The sequence below is a fragment of the Syngnathus floridae genome, chromosome 10, assembly GCF_059516105.1.
Source record: "Syngnathus floridae isolate MCC-2025c chromosome 10, RoL_Sflo_1.0, whole genome shotgun sequence".
In the NCBI taxonomy this organism is placed as follows: Eukaryota; Metazoa; Chordata; class Actinopteri; order Syngnathiformes; family Syngnathidae; genus Syngnathus; species Syngnathus floridae.
Window position 1 is genome coordinate 6,216,326 of NC_142422.1, and position 20,078 is coordinate 6,236,403.

Consider the following 20,078-nt stretch of genomic DNA (forward strand, 5'->3'; position numbering starts at 1 on the left):
CTGCCCAAAGACAGGGGAGGTTAAAGGTCACTTGGCAGGGAAAATAATTGCTCCAGAAATGGACAGCCATGCCTGGCAACATGTATCCACGTGGAAGAGCGACAGACAGACAGACATAAACTAGGCAGTTTGTCAGTTCAGAGAGGCCAGTGCAGCACTGACCAGGCATGATAAGATGTTGACAACACATTGCTCACAATGGCGTACAATGTGTAAGATGTGCTGTGGGATAGAAACTACAGTGAATAGGACTTATGGACAATCATTCAAAAGGACCTGCACATTAACTGTAAGCTCCTAATGGACCAAAAGGCATAACTGCATTTATTCTATTCTGCAAAATTCATGGATGGTTGAATAAAAATTTTACATTTAAAATTTTTGAAAAATGTGTTAAAAATGTCACAGATGACTTCCAAAATCCACAAATTTAAAACACTCCCATGACTGAGCTTCCTCGGGTACACTGTTTTTTGTATGATTCATTCTTGCATATGGATTTGTGTCATGTGTTTGTAGCAACCCCACCCCTACCAATAGGCCTTACTTACATGCCTGGGCATTTGCTGCTAGCCCACTCTTGATGTACAATCAGTTAGAAAAAGTATATGTGTTAGCAAAGTGTATGTGTGCTGCTGGTCCCACAGGACACGGCTGAGACCAAATTACCTGTCACTGGTTGACATCACCTACCCCCAAGCACCACACACAAAGGACAACTGAGAGTCTGCTGTGAACTATCAGCTCAACGAGCTCTTTCTCTCATTCCTTGAGATTTAGCAGGTACTGCAATGTCTCCCTCTGGTGCTAGTTACTATGGATTCCTGCTCACATGCAGAAATGCACTTTTATTTTGCAGGTGTTAAGGCGCCTGGCTGACTCCCTTCATTGCCACTATTATCAGAATCAGTACCCCCTTGTAACATGCACCTTAAAATAATGTGTGCAAATATCAGCAATATGCACACGCTAGCATAAAAGGATTTTTCACGCCTCCACCACACTCTTGCTCCACCCCTCACTAATATTTGAAAACGGCACTCAAAGAGGGCGTTCGCTGGAGGACCACTGGGCTTACGAGAGGGCAGGGGTCAGGCTAAAACTATGACATATAATTTATAAACAATGACAAGCTATATGTGTGGTTGATTGGTTGGCAACCAGTTCACAATGTCCCCTGCCTACTGTCTGTACTTAGTTGGGAAAGAGCGGACTAAGATGGACGAAGATGCTTGTATACCTTACAGTGGAGGAGCCACATAGATTGTTAAGATTCTGGAAGTGACGTCAGGATTCGCTGCTCGTCTAATCAGATGCGTTCAACCCATAGATGATGTGCCCTACGGACCATTTTCAACCCCTAAATTAAAAAATGTCACCTGGGCTCAGGGTAGTGTAGCCCTGTCAGAAATCTGTTTAGCCCTGGCAAATTGGTGAACTCTCTCCAGCATTGTATTTTACATTTTACACAATACAGACCACAGTCTCACAATAGGTAAAATGGTTTATGGTAAAATCCACCAAAAAAAGGCATTTGTAACAAAAGGCAGCAAACAGCACACAGGTGCGTGCCTTTCACACCGGATTGTCAGCAACCATTGGGTTGATTATGTTGTGTAATTATAATATAAATAATAACCTTTCTTTGAAAAAGAAAAAAAAAAACTTGGCAACACTCCTGTCTCTTTTTTCTCACTGTGTCTCACCCAGAATGTTTAGCAACAAATGCTTACAGTCTTTAAGAACAGGAGAAGTCTTTAAGAACATGAAATGAAACATTTTGCATTTTTGCAAAGTGGGTGCAGGTCATGTAAGACTTTAAATTTGATTAAAGCAAACTTATAATTGAACTATCATAGCAGGATATATTTTTCTTTTACATGTACATATACGTAACTGATAAAAAAAGATAAAAGAGTATAACCTCCCAAAAAATTATAGAAATCGAGTGGCACCCCTGTGCTTTGGGCCCTGGTGCATCATTCCAATTTTTACCCCATCTTCAATGCCGCTGTCTGTCATGCATATATGAATATATCAATGAATTTTTTAAATGTGTTTTTTACATTTAAAAGTAGAATTAGTATTGAATCTCGCAATGGTGGGAATGCAAGCGGCAGCATAATTCTCCTGCTCCCAGGAGGACTGAGTTCCCACAGGTTCACCTTTGTAAAGTCAATAAATTCCTGCAGAAACTTAAATAAAGCTAACTAATCGAAAGAAAGGAAAAAAAAGCACATGAAAAGGACTTTTTCTTCTTGTGCAAAAGTGAAGACTACATTGCAGGTGCTCGCAAGTTATTCAACAAAGGTCAACAAAGCCACCAAGCAAATTCATAAAGATCATTCAGAGTTCAGAGAGGAGATAATTCAGGGTCTACACGGTAAAAGAGGCCAAGTGATGAGTGTCAGAATTGGAGAAATACAGCGTTGAAGGTATGGAAATGCATCCCCTTGAAATGGAAGACCTCATTCAAACAGCTTGCAGATACGGAGACACGTTTAAGGAAGAATAACATCCGCATTCATGATATATTGAAAGGAAGCCGATTGTGACAATGACATTGCTGAATGATTTGTAAAAAGTGAAATGGCTATCCTGACGTTTCTCTGGGAACAGAATAATGCCATTCTTAATCCTCATTTGATAAACGTTTCAATGCCCATCAAGAAGATCGAGTTCTTTGTTTATTTGCATCAACTTTTTACTATTAACTATTATAATAGATTAAACACTTGGAAAAGTTTAAACAATTCTAATCTGCCCTTCTGAAGAAAGATACTAAAATAATGCGTATATTCTTACTAGACTAAATGTCTGCTAAACACAGCGTGACATGTATACATGTACACGAAAGACAAACCGTGACGATACATACTGTATGCATAAACACGTGGCCACACATTCACATGGGTGAAAAATCATCCTTAGACATGACATGAATTGAGATGCACAACCATTTGTAAAAATGTCTTACCCAGTCACATAGCCATTTGTTCATCCGTTCATCTGTCTGCCAGTTTGTTTATCAGTCCATTGATCTTCCCATCCATCTGTCTGTTCATTCATCCATCAAACATAGTTTGGAAATAGGGCCTGAGGCTCTTGCTCCAACCTTGAAGCCAGTAAAAGAGACAGAAATAAACCATAACATTTAACTTTCATGGTCACAAAAAGGCAGGTAGATATACAAAAAAAGCATTCACGGTCACTTAAAAAAAAAAAAGCCCTACTATGGTAGTCTGTTTCAGAAAAAAAGCCTCACTATATCTGGTCATTTGTTTTGAAAAAGCCTCACTAGACATGATCATTTTTAAATATATATATATATTTTGTTAATTTTAGGCATAATAAATACCGTAATTTCTGAACTATAAACTGCACCCAAATATAAGCCACACCAGCTAAAATTACGGGCAAATCCTGTTTTGTGTATATAACTCACACTGAACTATAAGCTGCAGGTGTTTTAAAGTTCAATTTCCTTATACAAGATATGTACAAATCATACAATATCACAAATGTAAAAAAATCCATAGATAAGCCATACTGGACAATAAGCCGCAGGGTTTAATGTTTGTGTAAGAAGTAGTGGCTTATCGTCGGGAAAATACGGTAATTCTGATAGCCTTCTATAGTCATTCTTGTGTTGGCAGAAGATACAGTACTGTATGTACCAAACTAAACAGATAAGACAAATGGGTATGCTTCGCTCTTGTGCAACATGTGCATATGAATGTATACTGTATTGTTTAACTGGAAAATACCATTTTATTTGAGCTGGTGCTCACATCTAGCCATAGGCTGTTTGTCTGCAAATTCACTTCACCATGATAAATGCATGACAAGTCAAGAAGAAAAGATGTTGTTGCTATTTACTTGTATCACTCTACAATGTTGTAAGAATGTTGTGGAGTGCAGCTGCTTTACACGATTATATAAAAAGCACGACTGTAGTAAAATGAAGTTTTTTTCATCAATTCATGCGAATTGGTAACCCATTAGATCTTCTCCATGCTCTCCAAGTGAAATAAATTACTCATTTTATGCCAAAAAGGCATGATAGTAATTGTTTTTAAGATATTATTGTTGCACTCATTTTTAGATGCATACAGAAAGATGTTTTTTTGGCAGACTTTATTGACAGACTATTGGCTTTCTGGCTGGGACACTTGCTTACAGAGTTGGTCGCTCTACTGGCTCTCTAGCTCACTGTAATTATGCTTATCCTCTTTTGGGGTGACCCCCCCCACCCCCCTCGCACACACACACACACCATCCCTTCCAGCTCTATTTACCCCTTCTTTCTAATCTTTATAGATCCCGAGCCAGTTGTCATGGAAACATTGAGTACGCCAAGCACATGGCCTCCCCTTGAATACAATTAATTTGTAGCCTGATTCATGCCTCTTTCTTTGGAAAGGGCACAGGGTGGGGCAATATTAACAGGGGTGGATGGTAATTGGGGTAAGAGGAAATAGAAAGAGGGATGAAGTGAAATTAGACGTTTTTATTAATGCATTGAAAATGTGAGGTGAGTGCGGAGATGAGCGGTGGTTGGTTGGTTTGATGGGGAAGGGATAAAAAGAGGATCATGAAGTGGAATAAGATTATTTTATATCAGGCTTCCTGTACATGATCACCCCCTTTCATTTTGCATTTGGCAAACACAAGGATGTGTAGGGGTGGTTGTGAAAAGAATGGACAGAAAGAGGAATGGTATGCTTTCATCACTTAGTGACAGATGTATGTACGTACAGTAGTTTTTCACCCATTTATCCAAAATGTGTAAATCTGTGTGTTTGCACAGATTACAACAAGTCAAATAAAGAACCTGCGTTGGAATATGATCTTTAATTTAGCGATATAGAAAATGGATGGAACTATTTTTCCTTTTTTTGAAGTCATTCTATGATATCACCTATTTTTCATCTCACGCTTATCCATCAGCCACAACAGCACAGCTTACATTATTCTCTCTCATTAGACAGACCACGATAGCTCTTCAGCCACAACAGAGCTTGATCTTGCAAAGGGGTACTGCGGCACAGAAAGAATATGAAGGCAGTAAAGAACAAGGGGAAATTAGAAGGAATGAGAAGAGATGACGAAGGGAAGAGCCAGGTGACAGCCGCACAGAAGCAGCTGGGTGAAAAGAGCCAAACACTTGAGTCAATTAATTCCTTCCACATGTTTTTAGACAAAGGCCGCTGTACGTGCCCTCTGTTGAGCAGAAGGGGGGCGAGTGATGGGTAAAAGCATGGTGAGGGAGAGCAGGTGACAAATGTAAAAGCAGTTCAAGGATTGAGAGACTGTGGTAGAATGATGGCAGAATGAAACGAGTAGACACAGACCGTGGGGATGGGGGAGGAGAAGAGGGTTGTTATAAATAGGTCAAGGAAGGATAAGGTGGGAGACGTTAGCGTGTTAAATAGTCAAACAAAAATGATCAAAAATTACTAACCTTATTAATCAAAGTATAACTATTTATTTTTCTGATTCCTTGTTTCATTTAGTTGTGTGTAAAGTATTGTACATTGAGGTTTGCACATATACATTGAGGGATACCCAGATATAAATCAAAGGGGCACAATTACATTTTTTAGACAACACGCTATTTAAAGGCTAAATTTCAGTCACACATATGGAAAATAATAAGTAGTACAAATAATAATAGTCAATAGCATGTTGTTATGTTAGTAACATTTGAGCTGGTGTAATTCTTCTAATATTTCACATGTATTAAATGTGTATTAATTTTTATGTACATCGTTAAGGTGCAGTATTTATTGGCAATTCAAAACTTTCTTTTCTTTTGACATCATCAAGATACATTTAATATGTGAAATAACATGAAAAATGTTGCCATCTCTTCAGTACGTTTGGTAGTTGGTGAGTGTCATCTTAAAAGTGGCTTGCAAACAGTAGTGTTTGAGTTTCAATATTTGCACTTTAAAAGTCAGCATTGAGCTGACTTGCAAAACCAAACAATCAAAACAAAAGTATTGCATATGGGCCACAAAGATTACCTTGCAATTATTATGGTCAACAACCAACATTCAAGCCAGGCACAGTTCAAACACAATAAACCAACACTCATTATTTGACCAGGATGTTCTCTGATAAAACAAGTCAATCATACAAGAATATTAAGAGTCAAGCTCATCAAACTCAAGTATCAAGCTCAAGAGTATATAAGTGTTCTCTAAACCAGCACCAACAGGTGACAGCTTTCAAGTTAACCGATACCGTCAGGTAGGTCGATCATCCAGACATTTGGAGTAGCTTGACATAACTTGACTCAACTATGAGGATAACATTGCAATTTAAAAAGCCTAATCCACAGTGAATGTTTATAACAATCAATGATAATATGTATTTATTTTAAATGAAGGATTCATGAAACATAAATTAATAAGTGTGACGTTTGACTACGACTGACAGGCTAGAGAAGACATACTTATGTTGTTGAAGTACATGTAAATAACTTGTTGACCCACTTTCATAGGATGATTGTTTTAGCCGTGGTTCTCACTTTGTTGGCTATAACAGAAGAGGCAAGCAGTTTGAATGGTAAGTTTATCCCTACTTTTTTGATTATGGCAAATCTAATTGTATTTTTAGATTTTAGGCCTTAAGAATGTTGAAATGTACATTTTTCACTGTGCATTACTTCAATTAGTTACAAAAAAAAAATGGTTTGTGTGTGTGTGCAGATAACATTGCCCTGGTTGGAAAAGTTCAGCAGTCCTCTTTGTATGTGAACGGCTTTCCCCAAAGGGCCATTGATGGAAATCGCGCGAGCAATTGGCGACAGAAGTCTTGTACTCACACAAAGAAAGACATGACTCCATGGTGGAGACTGGACCTCCAGAAAACATACAAAATAAACACTGTTATTATTACAAACAGAAGAGATTGTTGTCATAAACGGATTAATGAGGCTGAGCTCCGCATTGGAGACTCCCTTGATGACAATGGCAATGCTAATCCCAGGTAAGTGTACTGTCCGTTAAAGTAGCAATAACCATGTTTGCACAGAGATCTCTACTTGCGGATGATGTCAAGTTGGCTGTTGTGGAGTGTGCACTTGGAGACCGCCTTCTACCAATGTTATAGTGCCCCCCACTACACTAAACATAGTTGGGCTGCAGTTGGGGATAGTGCTTTTAAAAATATATTTCAGCTGATAATAATCATAGTTAATTCATTTCTAAAATTATTCAAAAGGATTGATGCATGATGTTGGCAAAATTATGAATGAAATGTGATGAAGCCCACCACACACATACACGAGCTCAGAATCTATCTGCCTTTTCTCTGATCAAATTCACCCAAATTACGTTAGACCAGTGGTTCTTAACCTTGTTGGAGGTACCGAACCCTACCAATTTCATATGCGCATTCACCGAACCCCTCTTTAGTGAAAAAAAAAAAAAAATTGTTCAAATTCAAGACATCACTGTCTAGTACTGGTGCACAAAATGAGCCGTGCATGAACATCACCTTGTTCTAAGAACAAAACCAACACAATGCATGAACTCAAATGAAATTACAGGCCTGCAAATCAGTGTGACTTCTGCTGTTGACTTTGCGAGGCCAGTTCAGATATGCGTTATCACGAATTTATAAATCAGACGTGTTCGGACTTCCGCAGTGGAGGCTCTGCCGAACCCCTGAGACCGACTCACCGAACCCCTAGGGTTTGATCGAACCCAGGTTAAGAACCATTGCGTTAGACTCATGTGGCAAAACTTAATTTTCTTTCTGTTAGCAAAATGTCAGGTGCGCCCGAGACATGTAATTGAAACTTCCCTCAGTCTGTCATAATGTGAGGCCCAAGCCTGTCTGCTAAATTCCCTAACATGGTAAACTAGAGTAGAAATGAAGATGTGTCAATTTTTATGTCGAGCAAATGTGCCCTCATTTATGAAAATAGGGCTCAAAGTGTTTTTCTTTTTATCCCTTTAGATGCACTGTGATCTTATCAATCTCAGCTGGCCAATCCAAAACCTTTGAGTGCAATGGAATGGAAGGCCGCTATGTAAACATAGTGATTCCTGGAAGACAAGAATACCTGACACTGTGTGAAGTGGAAGTTTATGGTGAAGAGGCCAATGAGAATTTCAGTGATACCTGCAGCTGAATCTGGAGCATTCCACGAGTCAATTATCATTCAGAGTAAAATTCTTGATAATTAATTAATCCTCTTTTTCATACTTTTTACGCTTTAAGTACTATCGTCTATGAGGACCAGGACCTAACACAGCAATAACTAAAGAAAACTAACTTTTAATGGTGTGATTCGACAAATAAAGCATTCTTAAAAAGAATTGTGTTTGGATATCAAGTGAAATGTACATGTGCAATCAAAACAATGCAGAATGTTTTCATACAACTGTATATATTCTTTTTTTTGTGGAACCTATTGAATAATGGTCTGCCCTGGGACCAAATAAAGTTGGAGAATTGGAAATCAGAGATTGTATTTGGTTAAAATATCAGCATATGGCAAAATTTCTGGCGGTCACTTAATAGAAGGACATGCACAACACACTTAGTGAGCCATCAGTGCAAGGTCAAGCCTGACAGCAGGCAGATGAAGAGCCACTTAGGGGACCTGCCTCTTGTCTACATTCCTGGGCTCCATATGAGAGCTCTTTATTCAAAGGACATTTCTATTGGGAATAAACAAGGGAGTTATGGTTGTACTCAATGTCAGGTGGAAAATAAATATTGCATTGAACCGTGATGCAGCGTACTACAGCGGAACAGGATCATGTGAGAGGAAGATTAGTCATGATTTACCACAAACTAACTATTATCCGTTTTCACCAGAGTTTAAAATATATATGTTTGCTAACGTTTCTTATAATTTTTAATCTTCTCTGATTCTGGTTTTGTGATGGTGGCTGGGCTTGTTAAGATTCACCTGCTCTACAGCAAGCATTCAATATGATGTAGTTCAGTTCGTCAATTCCCTAATACATACTGATGGTGTACCCGCATGACCTTTACGCAACATTACTTTCTAACAACAGGCACTATAAATTTATATCTGTGGTATCACAACTCGTCTTTGGTTTGTAATTGGGGATCCAAGCCAGAGATAGTATAGTCCAGGGGGTCATTTGATAAGATAATGACAGCAACATGTCAGTGTGTTTGGGTCATTGTCTCTCATCCCCATCAGTCAGCTCTTATAAGATTGGACAATTTCTTCTTTAATGGTTGTAAAACTTGAAGCTCAATCTCACTTTGTTCAGATTTGTTTCTCAGTGTGTAGTGTGAAGCACACCCGTTATGATATAAGTGGTTGAGTTACTTTGTTGAATTGCCTGTGGATATTCCCATCCGGGTCATTTCATTCTCCGGGTATTGAATTGATCGGCACCGGACGGTTTTGGTTGTCTTAGAGGATACGGTCTCAAGTCGTTGAAACGGTCGACTGTATAGATTTTTTCATGTTCTTAATGTGCTTGCAGTTTACACGTCTTTAACATACAGTATAGTAAGGTTGGTGATAAGTATGCGTAGAATGGCATGGGATGGCATTGTGCAATATTAACTCATATTGACTTCTATTAATTTCTTTAAAGATTAACTACATCCTGTACTGGGTTTTGTGTGTGGGGGTGTATTTTTAATGACAATAGCTGTAATGTCTTTTTGCCATTATCCATGATAAATGCCTCCCCTGATGGTAGTACTTTATTGTCTTTTGTGTGAACCATTCTTTGTAAAGGCCATTAATTTATAGTAAACCCAAGACAATGGTCTCTATGATACTAATATATGCCTTGTGGCTTCCATGTACAGATTTATTTAGTGCTTTCAGGGAGCACTTTGGTATATACCGTTGTTCGATTATTCCCCGTCCCCCCTTCATGGTGATATTCTTTATGTATTTCATCTAATTCCTCTTCCTCGCATTGCTGCTTTCTTATTCTTTATGGTTTAGATTGTTTTCTCATTGCATCATATATCCAACAATCTCTTTTAATTTTTATTTCCTCTGACCACTTCTCCGCCTCTCCATCTCTTAATTGCTTCACATACATGCACACCATTTGGTTTTAATGTATACCTCATATAGACCAAACAGCAGTATCATTAATCTTAGCTCTTTGGTGGCGCAAGCCTTGTTACAGTAACTGGACAAGACATTGTTTCATATGTGAGCGAGCCAATGTAGCTGTATATCTACCATCACTTCTTGATAAATTATACCTGGGGTAAAAATGCGCTCATGTGTGACTACGCCTTGGGCTTCAAGGTTTTCCATGTGGAAGAAATAACATAATGCAAAACTATTCTTTATTTACAGTACCTAATTTTTCTTGCTGCTCCCAAGTTAGATTAATTTCTGCTTCACTCTCACTTTCTATCAGAATTCCACTCGATAACAATCATGCTACTTCTATTTAAAACTACAAAACTTGGACTAGTGAGCACCAGAACTCCTAAACATGTTGTCACATTAGCTTAATCATAAAGTTTCAGACATTCCATCACTTGCCCAAGAAACATTGTCATTGATATTACGTCAGTGAATAAAACAAACAAACAAAAAAAAACATCATAAAAGCTCTCCTTGGGCATCTGTAATGACCGGTGGTTATTACAGCCTGTTTGTTGATATTGTAACCTCCTTCTCTGTTGACTTGGAGACTTTTGACCCTCTTAAGGATGATGTATTGCACATAGGAGTTATTTTTAATTGTCCGGCTGCTGCAGGAAAGATTTGTAAAGCCATTACTAAAAATCAATACTCTGCTTTTAGGTGATGAATTAATTAATGAAGTGTGAATTTGCTCCAAGTGGATGTTGTTGATGGGCAGAGATAGAAGAAGCACAGGGAGAGGCAGAAAAAAAATAAATCAATTAAAAATAAAGGAGGCAAAGTTTACGTGGTACCTAGTGATTTCATACGAGTAGGTTTGGGTCATTTCCGTCCATAATAATTGTGATTAATTTGTGTTTTGCTTTAAATTGTTGCACACAGGGAAGGGCAAGAGATTTTCTCTGCTGGCGTCATCTGGGAATTTAAGATTTTGTCACTCACAGATCACCTTCAAGACTATTTTTCTACTAAGTATTATGAAACAAGCTATATGATTGACGCAGTACTGTTTCTGATTTGGCATTTTGGATATAGAAACATTTGAGACTAACATTTCTGTGTGTTAGAAAGCATAATTGCTATGACATTAAAAAAACATGTTTTATACATTGCGCCACATGCTGTATGGATAATGTTGGAAAGTGTGTCAGTAACAAGACAGGATTTCCCAAAAATGAAAATCTGTCAAAATGCAAAATCTGCTTCAACCTGAGCATAATCCACCAAAAATGTTGAATATCAGATGAAGGCTTTAGGATTATTAAATTCTTTTTGTGGGGTGAAAATTTCATCAAGACGGTAGCCCCCTGTCGCGTTGCTTATCAGAGGGGCAACAATGACTAGACAGGAGTAGATTTCTTTCACTACAAGCAAAACATTCTCACAGGATGTCTCATTCAATCCAGTGTCCAAATTAAACATCCTACGGCAGAAATGACAGTTTTTTTCCTCAAAGTACAGTAACTTGCAACTAATAGTCTCCATTATTCATGGACCTACAGCAGAGGTCACTGCCATGGGGTTTACTTTTTTTTTTTACCTCTCTGAATTGGAAGTCAAGAGAAAATGAATCGAGGCACCCACACACGGAATGAGCTATAGGTTTGACTTTGACTTGTCCTCAAACCGCAAAGTGAAAAGATAGTTTCATATATGTCATTTGGACTGTTAAATTGTGTTGTAGGTCAACAGGGTTTATTGTTGTTGTTTTTACTTTGGTATTATGATATTGGTTCTCTAAATCATGAGGTTTTGACACATCTTGATATAATTGCTCTTCATTCAAGTGTAACATCTAAACAATAAGGAAATTGCTTCAAACTTATTGGGCACTGTATATTCCAAATAAAAATGGGCAAATTGCTGAAGTACAAAAATGCCTTAAAATACTGATTATAACGATTCTGTTCTTGGTTGGTAAAACTGAACTGAATTTCAAATTTTCACATACTGCTAAATATTAATTAAAATATGATAAACCCAGAACACACAGAGCCATCTGCCAATTTTCCTAACACTCAGGACAAGGCTTGGAGTGGTACAAAAACTAAAATGTGCTAGTTTTTATACTCAACCACAACTGTGCTTAGTATAGAGACCTAAGTGTATCACTTAAGAATAAATGCAAAAATTTGAATATTTCACTCAGGAGCACATACGCAGGCACACACACATTTACAGATAAACCATTGCACATCTATAATTTCAAAGGAATCTAACAGACAACTTGAGATGGAAAATAAATTGCCACACCATGCTGTCTAGGATCAATTAGAATCCTATCCATATATCCTACCCCAGATATAATACGCAGTCAACCATTTCATTATAGTTCTAATTACAGGCGAATGGTAAGGTCTGATAGGATTTTATGTCTTTCTGTAGCGCCAAGGTCTGTCAGGCAAGATAAATTCCCCTTGAGGAAAAGCTGTATGCCAACTTTAGGAAGTCCATATATTGTCTTAAACTTGAGGTAATGTTGCAATGTCATTTCATGGTATTAATAAGTACCGTCATTTCCACAAGCTTTGAACCCTACAGCTTTTGGACCAGTGTGCCTGATTCTTCTTGATTTTTATGATATTGTAAGAGGATTTGCTTTGGTAAAACAGGTAATAGAAATGAAGACATCTTATAGTCCGGGGCGGCTTGTATATCAACAAGCCCAACCATTGCAGCCTGGTCATCCTAGAAGAGGGACCCTCCCATCTGTGGTCTCTTCTCAAGGTTTCTCATTTCCCCTAGCTGGAGTTTTGAGTTTTTCCTTGCCCTCTTGGGAGTTTAAGATCAGGGGATGTTTGAGAATAACTGCCATTTTTCACATGTCCTGAGTGTTGTTGTTAGTCACCTAAATGTTGAACAGAGGCTGTGATTAACCGAAGTCAAATTCCTTGTTTGGCACGCTCAAACATGGCGAATAAAAATTCTTGAATCTTGAATCTGTGTGTGTGGAGTGGAGTCCTTGAGGCCATGTTTTATGGTAAACAGAAGCTAATATAGGAACTAAAATAGGAGTACTATACAAGGAAAAGTATGTCACTTTATGTAAGGTGTGACCGTTTATGTGATGAGATCCACTCTATCAGCCACTATACATGCACACACACACGCGCACACGCGCACACACGCACAGACGCACACACGCACACACACACACACACACACGCGCACACAATAGGACTCAAAGATGAGGTGTAATTTATATTACTGAAACCAAAACACACTTGGATTTCAAGCACACATTTTCTAGAGGTTGACAATCTCCACTTCCTGGTACAGTCAAGGTAAAAAAAAAAGTCAATGTCTCATAGTAATCTACAAGTGATTGAAGTTTCACATTCTTAGTGTGTGACCATGTGTATGTCTGTTGTCATGTGTAGCATAAGAGCACGTCTTGTGTGTTGCTGGGTACTGGAATGGAAATAAGCCCTACGAGTATGGCTAAAGGGCTCTCACTCTCTCTCATGAGATAGGGGTCTTAACAAGCTTGAGTGCAGAAGGTTGTGCAGGTCTGCCACTGGATGCGCTTGTGTGCGTTTGTCTTCTGGCAACAACAGTTGCCAATTCTGACTGTATTAAATAAGAAAGACAATACCTTTTAGTTTTGTAACTTGTGGCATGGCCCGGGGTGAGGATTAACGAACCCTCCTTCATTGAATACTGTTTATAGCGTTGTAGTTTGGAGTGTATTGCAGAAACTGCTTCTGTGTGCTCAATAACAGTGGAATTTTATGGAATATTTAGCGGTACAAAAAATGCATGGATAGATGTTTGCATGTTTTTCTTTTCTGTTTTAGTTTTACTACAAACAATTAATGCATCTGTATTGTCAATGTCTCCAGAATGTTATGGTGTCCCTGCAGTGCAAATCACAACCCCCCCAAACCAAGCAAAAAATAATAAAAATATGAATATATATATATGAGAGTATATGAAATGACAGTAAATCAAAAATGACAACAAACAAGCAAAGAAACTAGAACCACCATCAAAAACAAGCAAACAAAAAATTATCTGAAACAAAAACAAACAAGAAAAAACAAGTACAAACCTAAAAGCAAGTAACAGAATGAATTATTATTAATTATAAAAGTTCTCAAGAAACATCATATATCAATGTACTGTTATTGGACTTGCAAAAAGTGATTTCAGTATGCATTCTACAAGACTGCATTTTGGCTTCTCTGTCCTTATTGGAATTGTGTTACATATTTCCCTTGTGTTTTAGCTCTGGTTTATATTTTGGACCAAAATCATTTGCGATGTACGCGGAAAAAGAATCCCCACTGGAAATGAATTATTGCCTGATGGCTTACCTTTGTTGGTTTGTTGCACACTGAAATGGCAGGATAGCATTGATTAAAGTACCAAATTCACGGGTGCAAACAACCAAACATATTTTAGCAAAGTTCACCCAACTTAAATAGCTATGCTATTTAAAAAAACAAAAAAACACATCTACTTTACAATAGTATTGGTGTATAAATCTGATTGAAATTAAAACTCAAAATCTTGAGATGAATAAATGTAGAAATTGAATTACTTTAGTTATCATAAGGTGACGTGTTTATACTGTAGTATTATTGTCCTGTGGAACATTTTGAATCTTTTGGACTGGCACTCAGTTTTTTTAAGTCTTCTGTCTAATAACTCATTTTTACAAGTACCAGAATTTGAATTAAAGCATTGCCAATTGCCTGATTCAAATCCGTCATAGATTCCTAATCTCCTGTTGGTTTTATTCATCATTATTTTACGTTCTGAGAAAGCACAGTACCCATTGCCATTTTCAATTCTTCTGGCTGAGGGCAATATATTTTAATGATGAGCTGATTCTATGAATGCCGTCTCCTGCTTTGCCAGCCTGACTAGCAATTCCTTTTGCACATGTCAGGGTCAAGGCCAAGATGTAATCTGAGGCTCATTACAGCTGGTGAGGCCAAGAGCAAAAACACAACACAACTTCTCCCTCCAGCACCAAATTACTTTGCTGCCATTGGGTTTCCCTTTCTTTCGTTCAATGTAACTCTCGTTGTCTCAGCTGCTTCACTGTTTGTCTTTGATCTCTCTCTTTCCTGGCTTATCCGTTGCCTCCGTCTCCCTCAATTTCAATATCTTGTTCTCCCCCATCTGCTTCCTTATTTATTTCTTGGTCTATGTTGTTAGAGCCCCTCTCTTTCTCTTGCCTACCTCCCTTCCTTCTGTCTCAACACCTCTCGGGACCAAATCATTGGGTCTGGAGTTTTATTGAGTTTGCTTGTGGTGTTGGCAAGGACTATTTACCAATAAGGTCATGATGAGGTAGTTCAAGTCTTAACAACAAACACTCAAATCCCCATTAAATCACTGTTTATGTTAGTACAGTATACTAGTTTTCTAGAAAATGCTTGAAAGTTGGCACAAATTGGGGTGCAATCACAAGATTGATCTGGATTTTCTTACCTAGATAAATTGGAAGGCAAACAGTTTTTTTTTTATGAATTGGAGGGAAAACTGTTTTTTTCTATGTGTGACTTACAACAATGCAGGATTATGTAAAACAGCAAAACTTTTCTTGACTCTTCAGGCTATGTAGAGATAATTCATTCTTTACGGGGATTTGTGTCTATCAAACAGAAGTGACATGTTATGTAAGAACGGCATATGTGGGAGGAATTTATTCAGCTGTAACTGAGCTATGTATTCCATTTCTTTGTCTTTCTCTCCTCTTTTTGACATAATATAAAATCTCAAAAATTGACTAGCAAGTCAGTTTTTCAAGCCTATGTCAGAATAAAGGCAACAATATTTGCGGAATATTTATGGTGCACAGACATGATACTTTATTCTAGGATTACACTTGAAGTAAGAAATATTGTTGAGGGGAAAAAAGACTTATGTTGTTGGTGCTAATCTATTATTAACATGTATGCAAGTTTAGCATATTTTTATATTTTGAACTGCGATTCTCACCTTTGGAGGATTTATATTTATATAGTATATATGGCAATGACCCTTTGAACATTATTCTATAGCTCTAAAACTCAACATGAAATCAACATGTGTTAATCTCATTGGGTGTTTAAAAATGTGATGACAGCTGTTCCAAAGGAGTCCTTGCGGTTTGTGATATACAAGTGGCTTGGCCTTCATAAAAGTTATGGTCAATTTGAAAGCTTCACAACTGAGTCGGTGCTGGGATCATAAGGGAAGACCTTGGAGAACTATAAACTAGAAAGTAGTGAGATGATACATGAAGGAGGAAATGGAGAGGATATAGTAAGCAATACAAAAGTATGGACAGAGGAACAGTAAAAAAAAAAAAACTCGTAGACAACAGATGTTCTCAGACTCAAAACTTGTAATAAATAATATACGTATTTATATACTAGCCATAACATTTCACCACAACTTGAAATGTGAGCTTGATATTGTGCTTGACCACATGTACCTGTGAGATTAAGGTATTGAATTTTTTTTAAGAGACTCACCTATGTCTGAATATAACCAACAATAAACAATACAGACTGCACAATGAATGTAGTTATGAGTGGGAATCATGTACTTTAACAAATCGGTCTGTATTCAATAGCATAGTGTGTTGTAGGCTGCCACATTGTAACATGGCTCCGAAAAATTAAGCACTTTTCTGTTTCACTGTTGTTTCTCATTTGTTCTTCTGTCTTTAAGTATAAACAGGCATATTTTACAAGTGACCATGCTGCCGTTGTTTGTCATTAGCAGAATTTTCAGCACAGTACAGCCATCTGCCACAGTGCAACAAGTGCTGTGACACATTGTCAGAAACCCACACAAGTGTTGTGTTGTATCCGACAACTTTGATGATGGAAAAAGTGAAGTTGTCATGAGCAAACAGTGATTGACTGTCCATGTTTTGACATAATATTTTGGCAATGAACTCTTTGGTCCTCATCCCTTATTCCTCGCCACCAGTCTGTGGTTCTACTGTGACAAATCTGCATCTTTTGAGGCTGGCAATGATCAGATGAGCTGAAGGTAGCAACGCGATGCCAAAGGCATTTTTTTTATCCACACTTATTTTTTCCAAAATATCAGAACGAGAGGCAGAGATGCCAATACTTTGGCCTTCAAACTAAAAGGCATATGGCTGATATACTTCAGATAAAATAAAAAAAATATATATATATATATATATATCAAAAGCTCTAATTGGGGAGGATCACGGCTGCCAAAATCATTTTTGGTTTTCTGAAAGAGAACCTCTCCTCATGAAGAAATCCATAAATTCATAAGAATCCAAACGAAAGAGATCGTGTTGAAAACAGAATGTGATGGATACCGATAGAAAAGCTGCGAGAGAGACTAGTAAAAATGGGAATGGAAGGCAAAATTGAAGAGTGAGAGGACACACAAATGGTGAACAACAGCATGAGCGCTTGAAGGGACCCAGCATGAGTCTGCTCTGAACCACCAACAGATTTAATGCCGGGAGACACAGACAGAAGAAAAAATTCTTTGTTATTACCACATGCGCTCACAGACAAGATCAACAACAGGAGGGGTTGTCAATACAGGTCGCTTAATCCTAGGCTTTAATTTTGTGACTTTAATTCATGCACCTCATTACATTAAAAATTGAAATCATGTTGGTAAAGTGAAGTACATTCTCAAAATGGTTGTTAAATATTTATTGAGGAGGAAGTGCAAAAAAGACCAGCTTTGAATGACTTGATTCTATGTGAAAAAGTTTAAGGGATTCATTGATGTTTATGTAGGCTAAATATTTGATTCTGTGGCTTGACACAATGTTAAAATCACATTAACTATATTGTTGCTAATCAACATATAGCCCAGCAAGAATTAAAATAACCTTTGTCATAACTGACACTCTTGGGATTTTAAATTTAGAAGGAAGTTGACAAAATCAAGGTGGTACTGTCCTTGTAGATGATGTCATGATTGTTTTACTGTATCCATTCTTACAACAGGCCTTGCCTGCCTCCCTTAGGCTGCTAAGCAAATTACACACTTAGATGTTAAGAGGTAACAAAATCATGCTGTCTTCTTACCTTATAGTGTCACTCTGATGTTATCAAAATGGGAGTATGGTGCAGATTTCTTTTCATTGGGTATCTTTTGATGCTGCACTGATGCTTTCACTGTGATCAGTAACTGAAATGATACCAGAGAGATAGAAAATATAAACTTTCATGACAGTTTATATCTGAGGTACATTTTTGATACAAAGACAAAGAAACAACGTTAGTCATGTTGTTCTGGTCATTTTAAGAGGCCACACATTATACTTGCTGAACTGAGAATATGATATTCAGAACAACCGAAGTTAAGAAATCCTGCAAGGTAACATATGGAAACATTATTCACAAATTAGAGTCTCAGTAATCTACTAATGCTGATGCAATACATAAACATTTTATCATAGAGTATGATTCAGCATTATTGTAAGTAAAACAAATATTATTAGTTAGACTGGTACTTATTATTTATACAACTCTCCTAAAAATGATGACGCTTAATGGAATTATCTTTAAATTTAAATCACATATTTGTGAATGTGCTCACATAATCTCAAATTGAGTCTATTGACAAGAACAAAACAAACAAATACACAAAAACACACAAACAAAATAAACAAACAAACAAAACACGTTCTTGTCATCAGTCAAGACTAGGAAAGGGCAGAATGATGAAACAGACATGCAACACTTGCATTTGTATGTTCTACTGCTATGTTATGTTACATTTCTGTGACTATATAAATGGCGATTCACCAATTTAGGCTATCAGTAAAAAAACATGACATGGTTCTAAAGAACTAATGGATAATGTACTTTTTTATTTACTGCAGTGGAAATTCAAACAAATACTCACCATGGTCATTGTCAATTGGTAATTCTATTTTTTTTCTTGAATCAAATTAGCAAAAGAACTAATTGATTGTAATGGAAATGAGTTGACCGCTCTTGTCATAAAATGCCATTGTGCCGTGGCCCCAATCTCACTGCTTTAACACTGACGGCTAATTGTTGGTCTGATTTGCTTGGCCCTCCAGTGCTGTGGTTCTCGCTGCTAATGGGCTCATTATTGAACAACAATGTTGGCCTTGTTAATTCAATCACTGTAGACATTAATGAACACACTATCCAATAACGAGCGTTGGCGATTTTAATTGTGTTGCTACAGTATTTGACAGAATCGAAAGCAAATGCCAGATATACAGCAACAATCGTAACCAGCAAACATCGTGGATATGAAGAAATGTGTGCTTTGCAGGTTTTATACAAGAAAACACTGACCTCATGTGAATACTGCATCAACAAGCTTTCTGTAAGATTATTTTATTTCAGCTATCATTGTATATTTTACGTATAAGGACAGGTAGATTTCACTTTGTCAGGAAAGTTTCTGTCAGTGCCAATAAATACCACTTAGCATTCATGTCCCAGTGAGTTATGTTATGACATTTGCAATTAATTTCAACAGTCCACCTTTAATTATTTGAATGTTATATTTCTGTAAAAAAGGTGAGTCATTTTTTTATTAGCATTAGACACTATCAGGTTATGTGAAATGACAATTTCATATTCACTATAAACTGCTATATTAGTGGCTTGTTTGACACCAAGGGCTTGTTACTTGGATCATATAATGTTGGTGGTTTTGATGGCCACTTCTGTTGAGAATGGGCTTAAAACAAATAATTACTTCACTCACAATTGACAACAGCCCTTAACATAATCGAGTTGTCGACAAGCATGTCTGCTCGAACCGTCCCCCCGCCCTGTGTTAATGCCCATAGAACTGGGGACCCTCAGCAGCAAGATGTGACAATACAACATTTTCTAGCTGGCACTGAGTCTCGTGTCTCTTTGGAGATATTTCGTCTCATTCATCCTTGCAGAATTGCTTTCATTTACAACACTGGTTTTGGATCATGAATCGTCTTTTTAAAGTCAGGCCACTGCATTTCAAT

At 37.5% G+C, this 20,078-nt stretch overlaps 1 protein-coding gene and 1 long non-coding RNA gene across 4 annotated transcripts in view; one reads left to right on the plus strand and one right to left on the minus strand.

Annotated features, from left to right (window-relative positions):
• Positions 1–20,078, minus strand: part of LOC148392138 (uncharacterized) — a 37,312-nt gene that overhangs the window by 7,208 nt on the left and 10,026 nt on the right. For all 3 annotated transcript variants that reach the window (XR_015860754.1, XR_015860756.1, XR_015860755.1), the window contains exons 2-3: positions 18,154–18,256; positions 2,978–3,115 (exon numbers count right to left, since the gene is read on the minus strand). This is a non-coding gene — a long non-coding RNA (uncharacterized LOC148392138). The remainder of the gene's footprint in view (positions 1–2,977; positions 3,116–18,153; positions 18,257–20,078) is intronic.
• Positions 6,079–8,333, plus strand: LOC148392139 (fucolectin-like). The gene is made up of 4 exons (XM_088388150.1): positions 6,079–6,255; positions 6,509–6,573; positions 6,717–6,996; positions 7,972–8,333. Exons 1-4 carry the CDS (start codon positions 6,113–6,115, stop codon positions 8,144–8,146), a joined length of 663 nt encoding a protein of 220 aa, XP_088244276.1. The 5' UTR covers positions 6,079–6,112; the 3' UTR covers positions 8,147–8,333.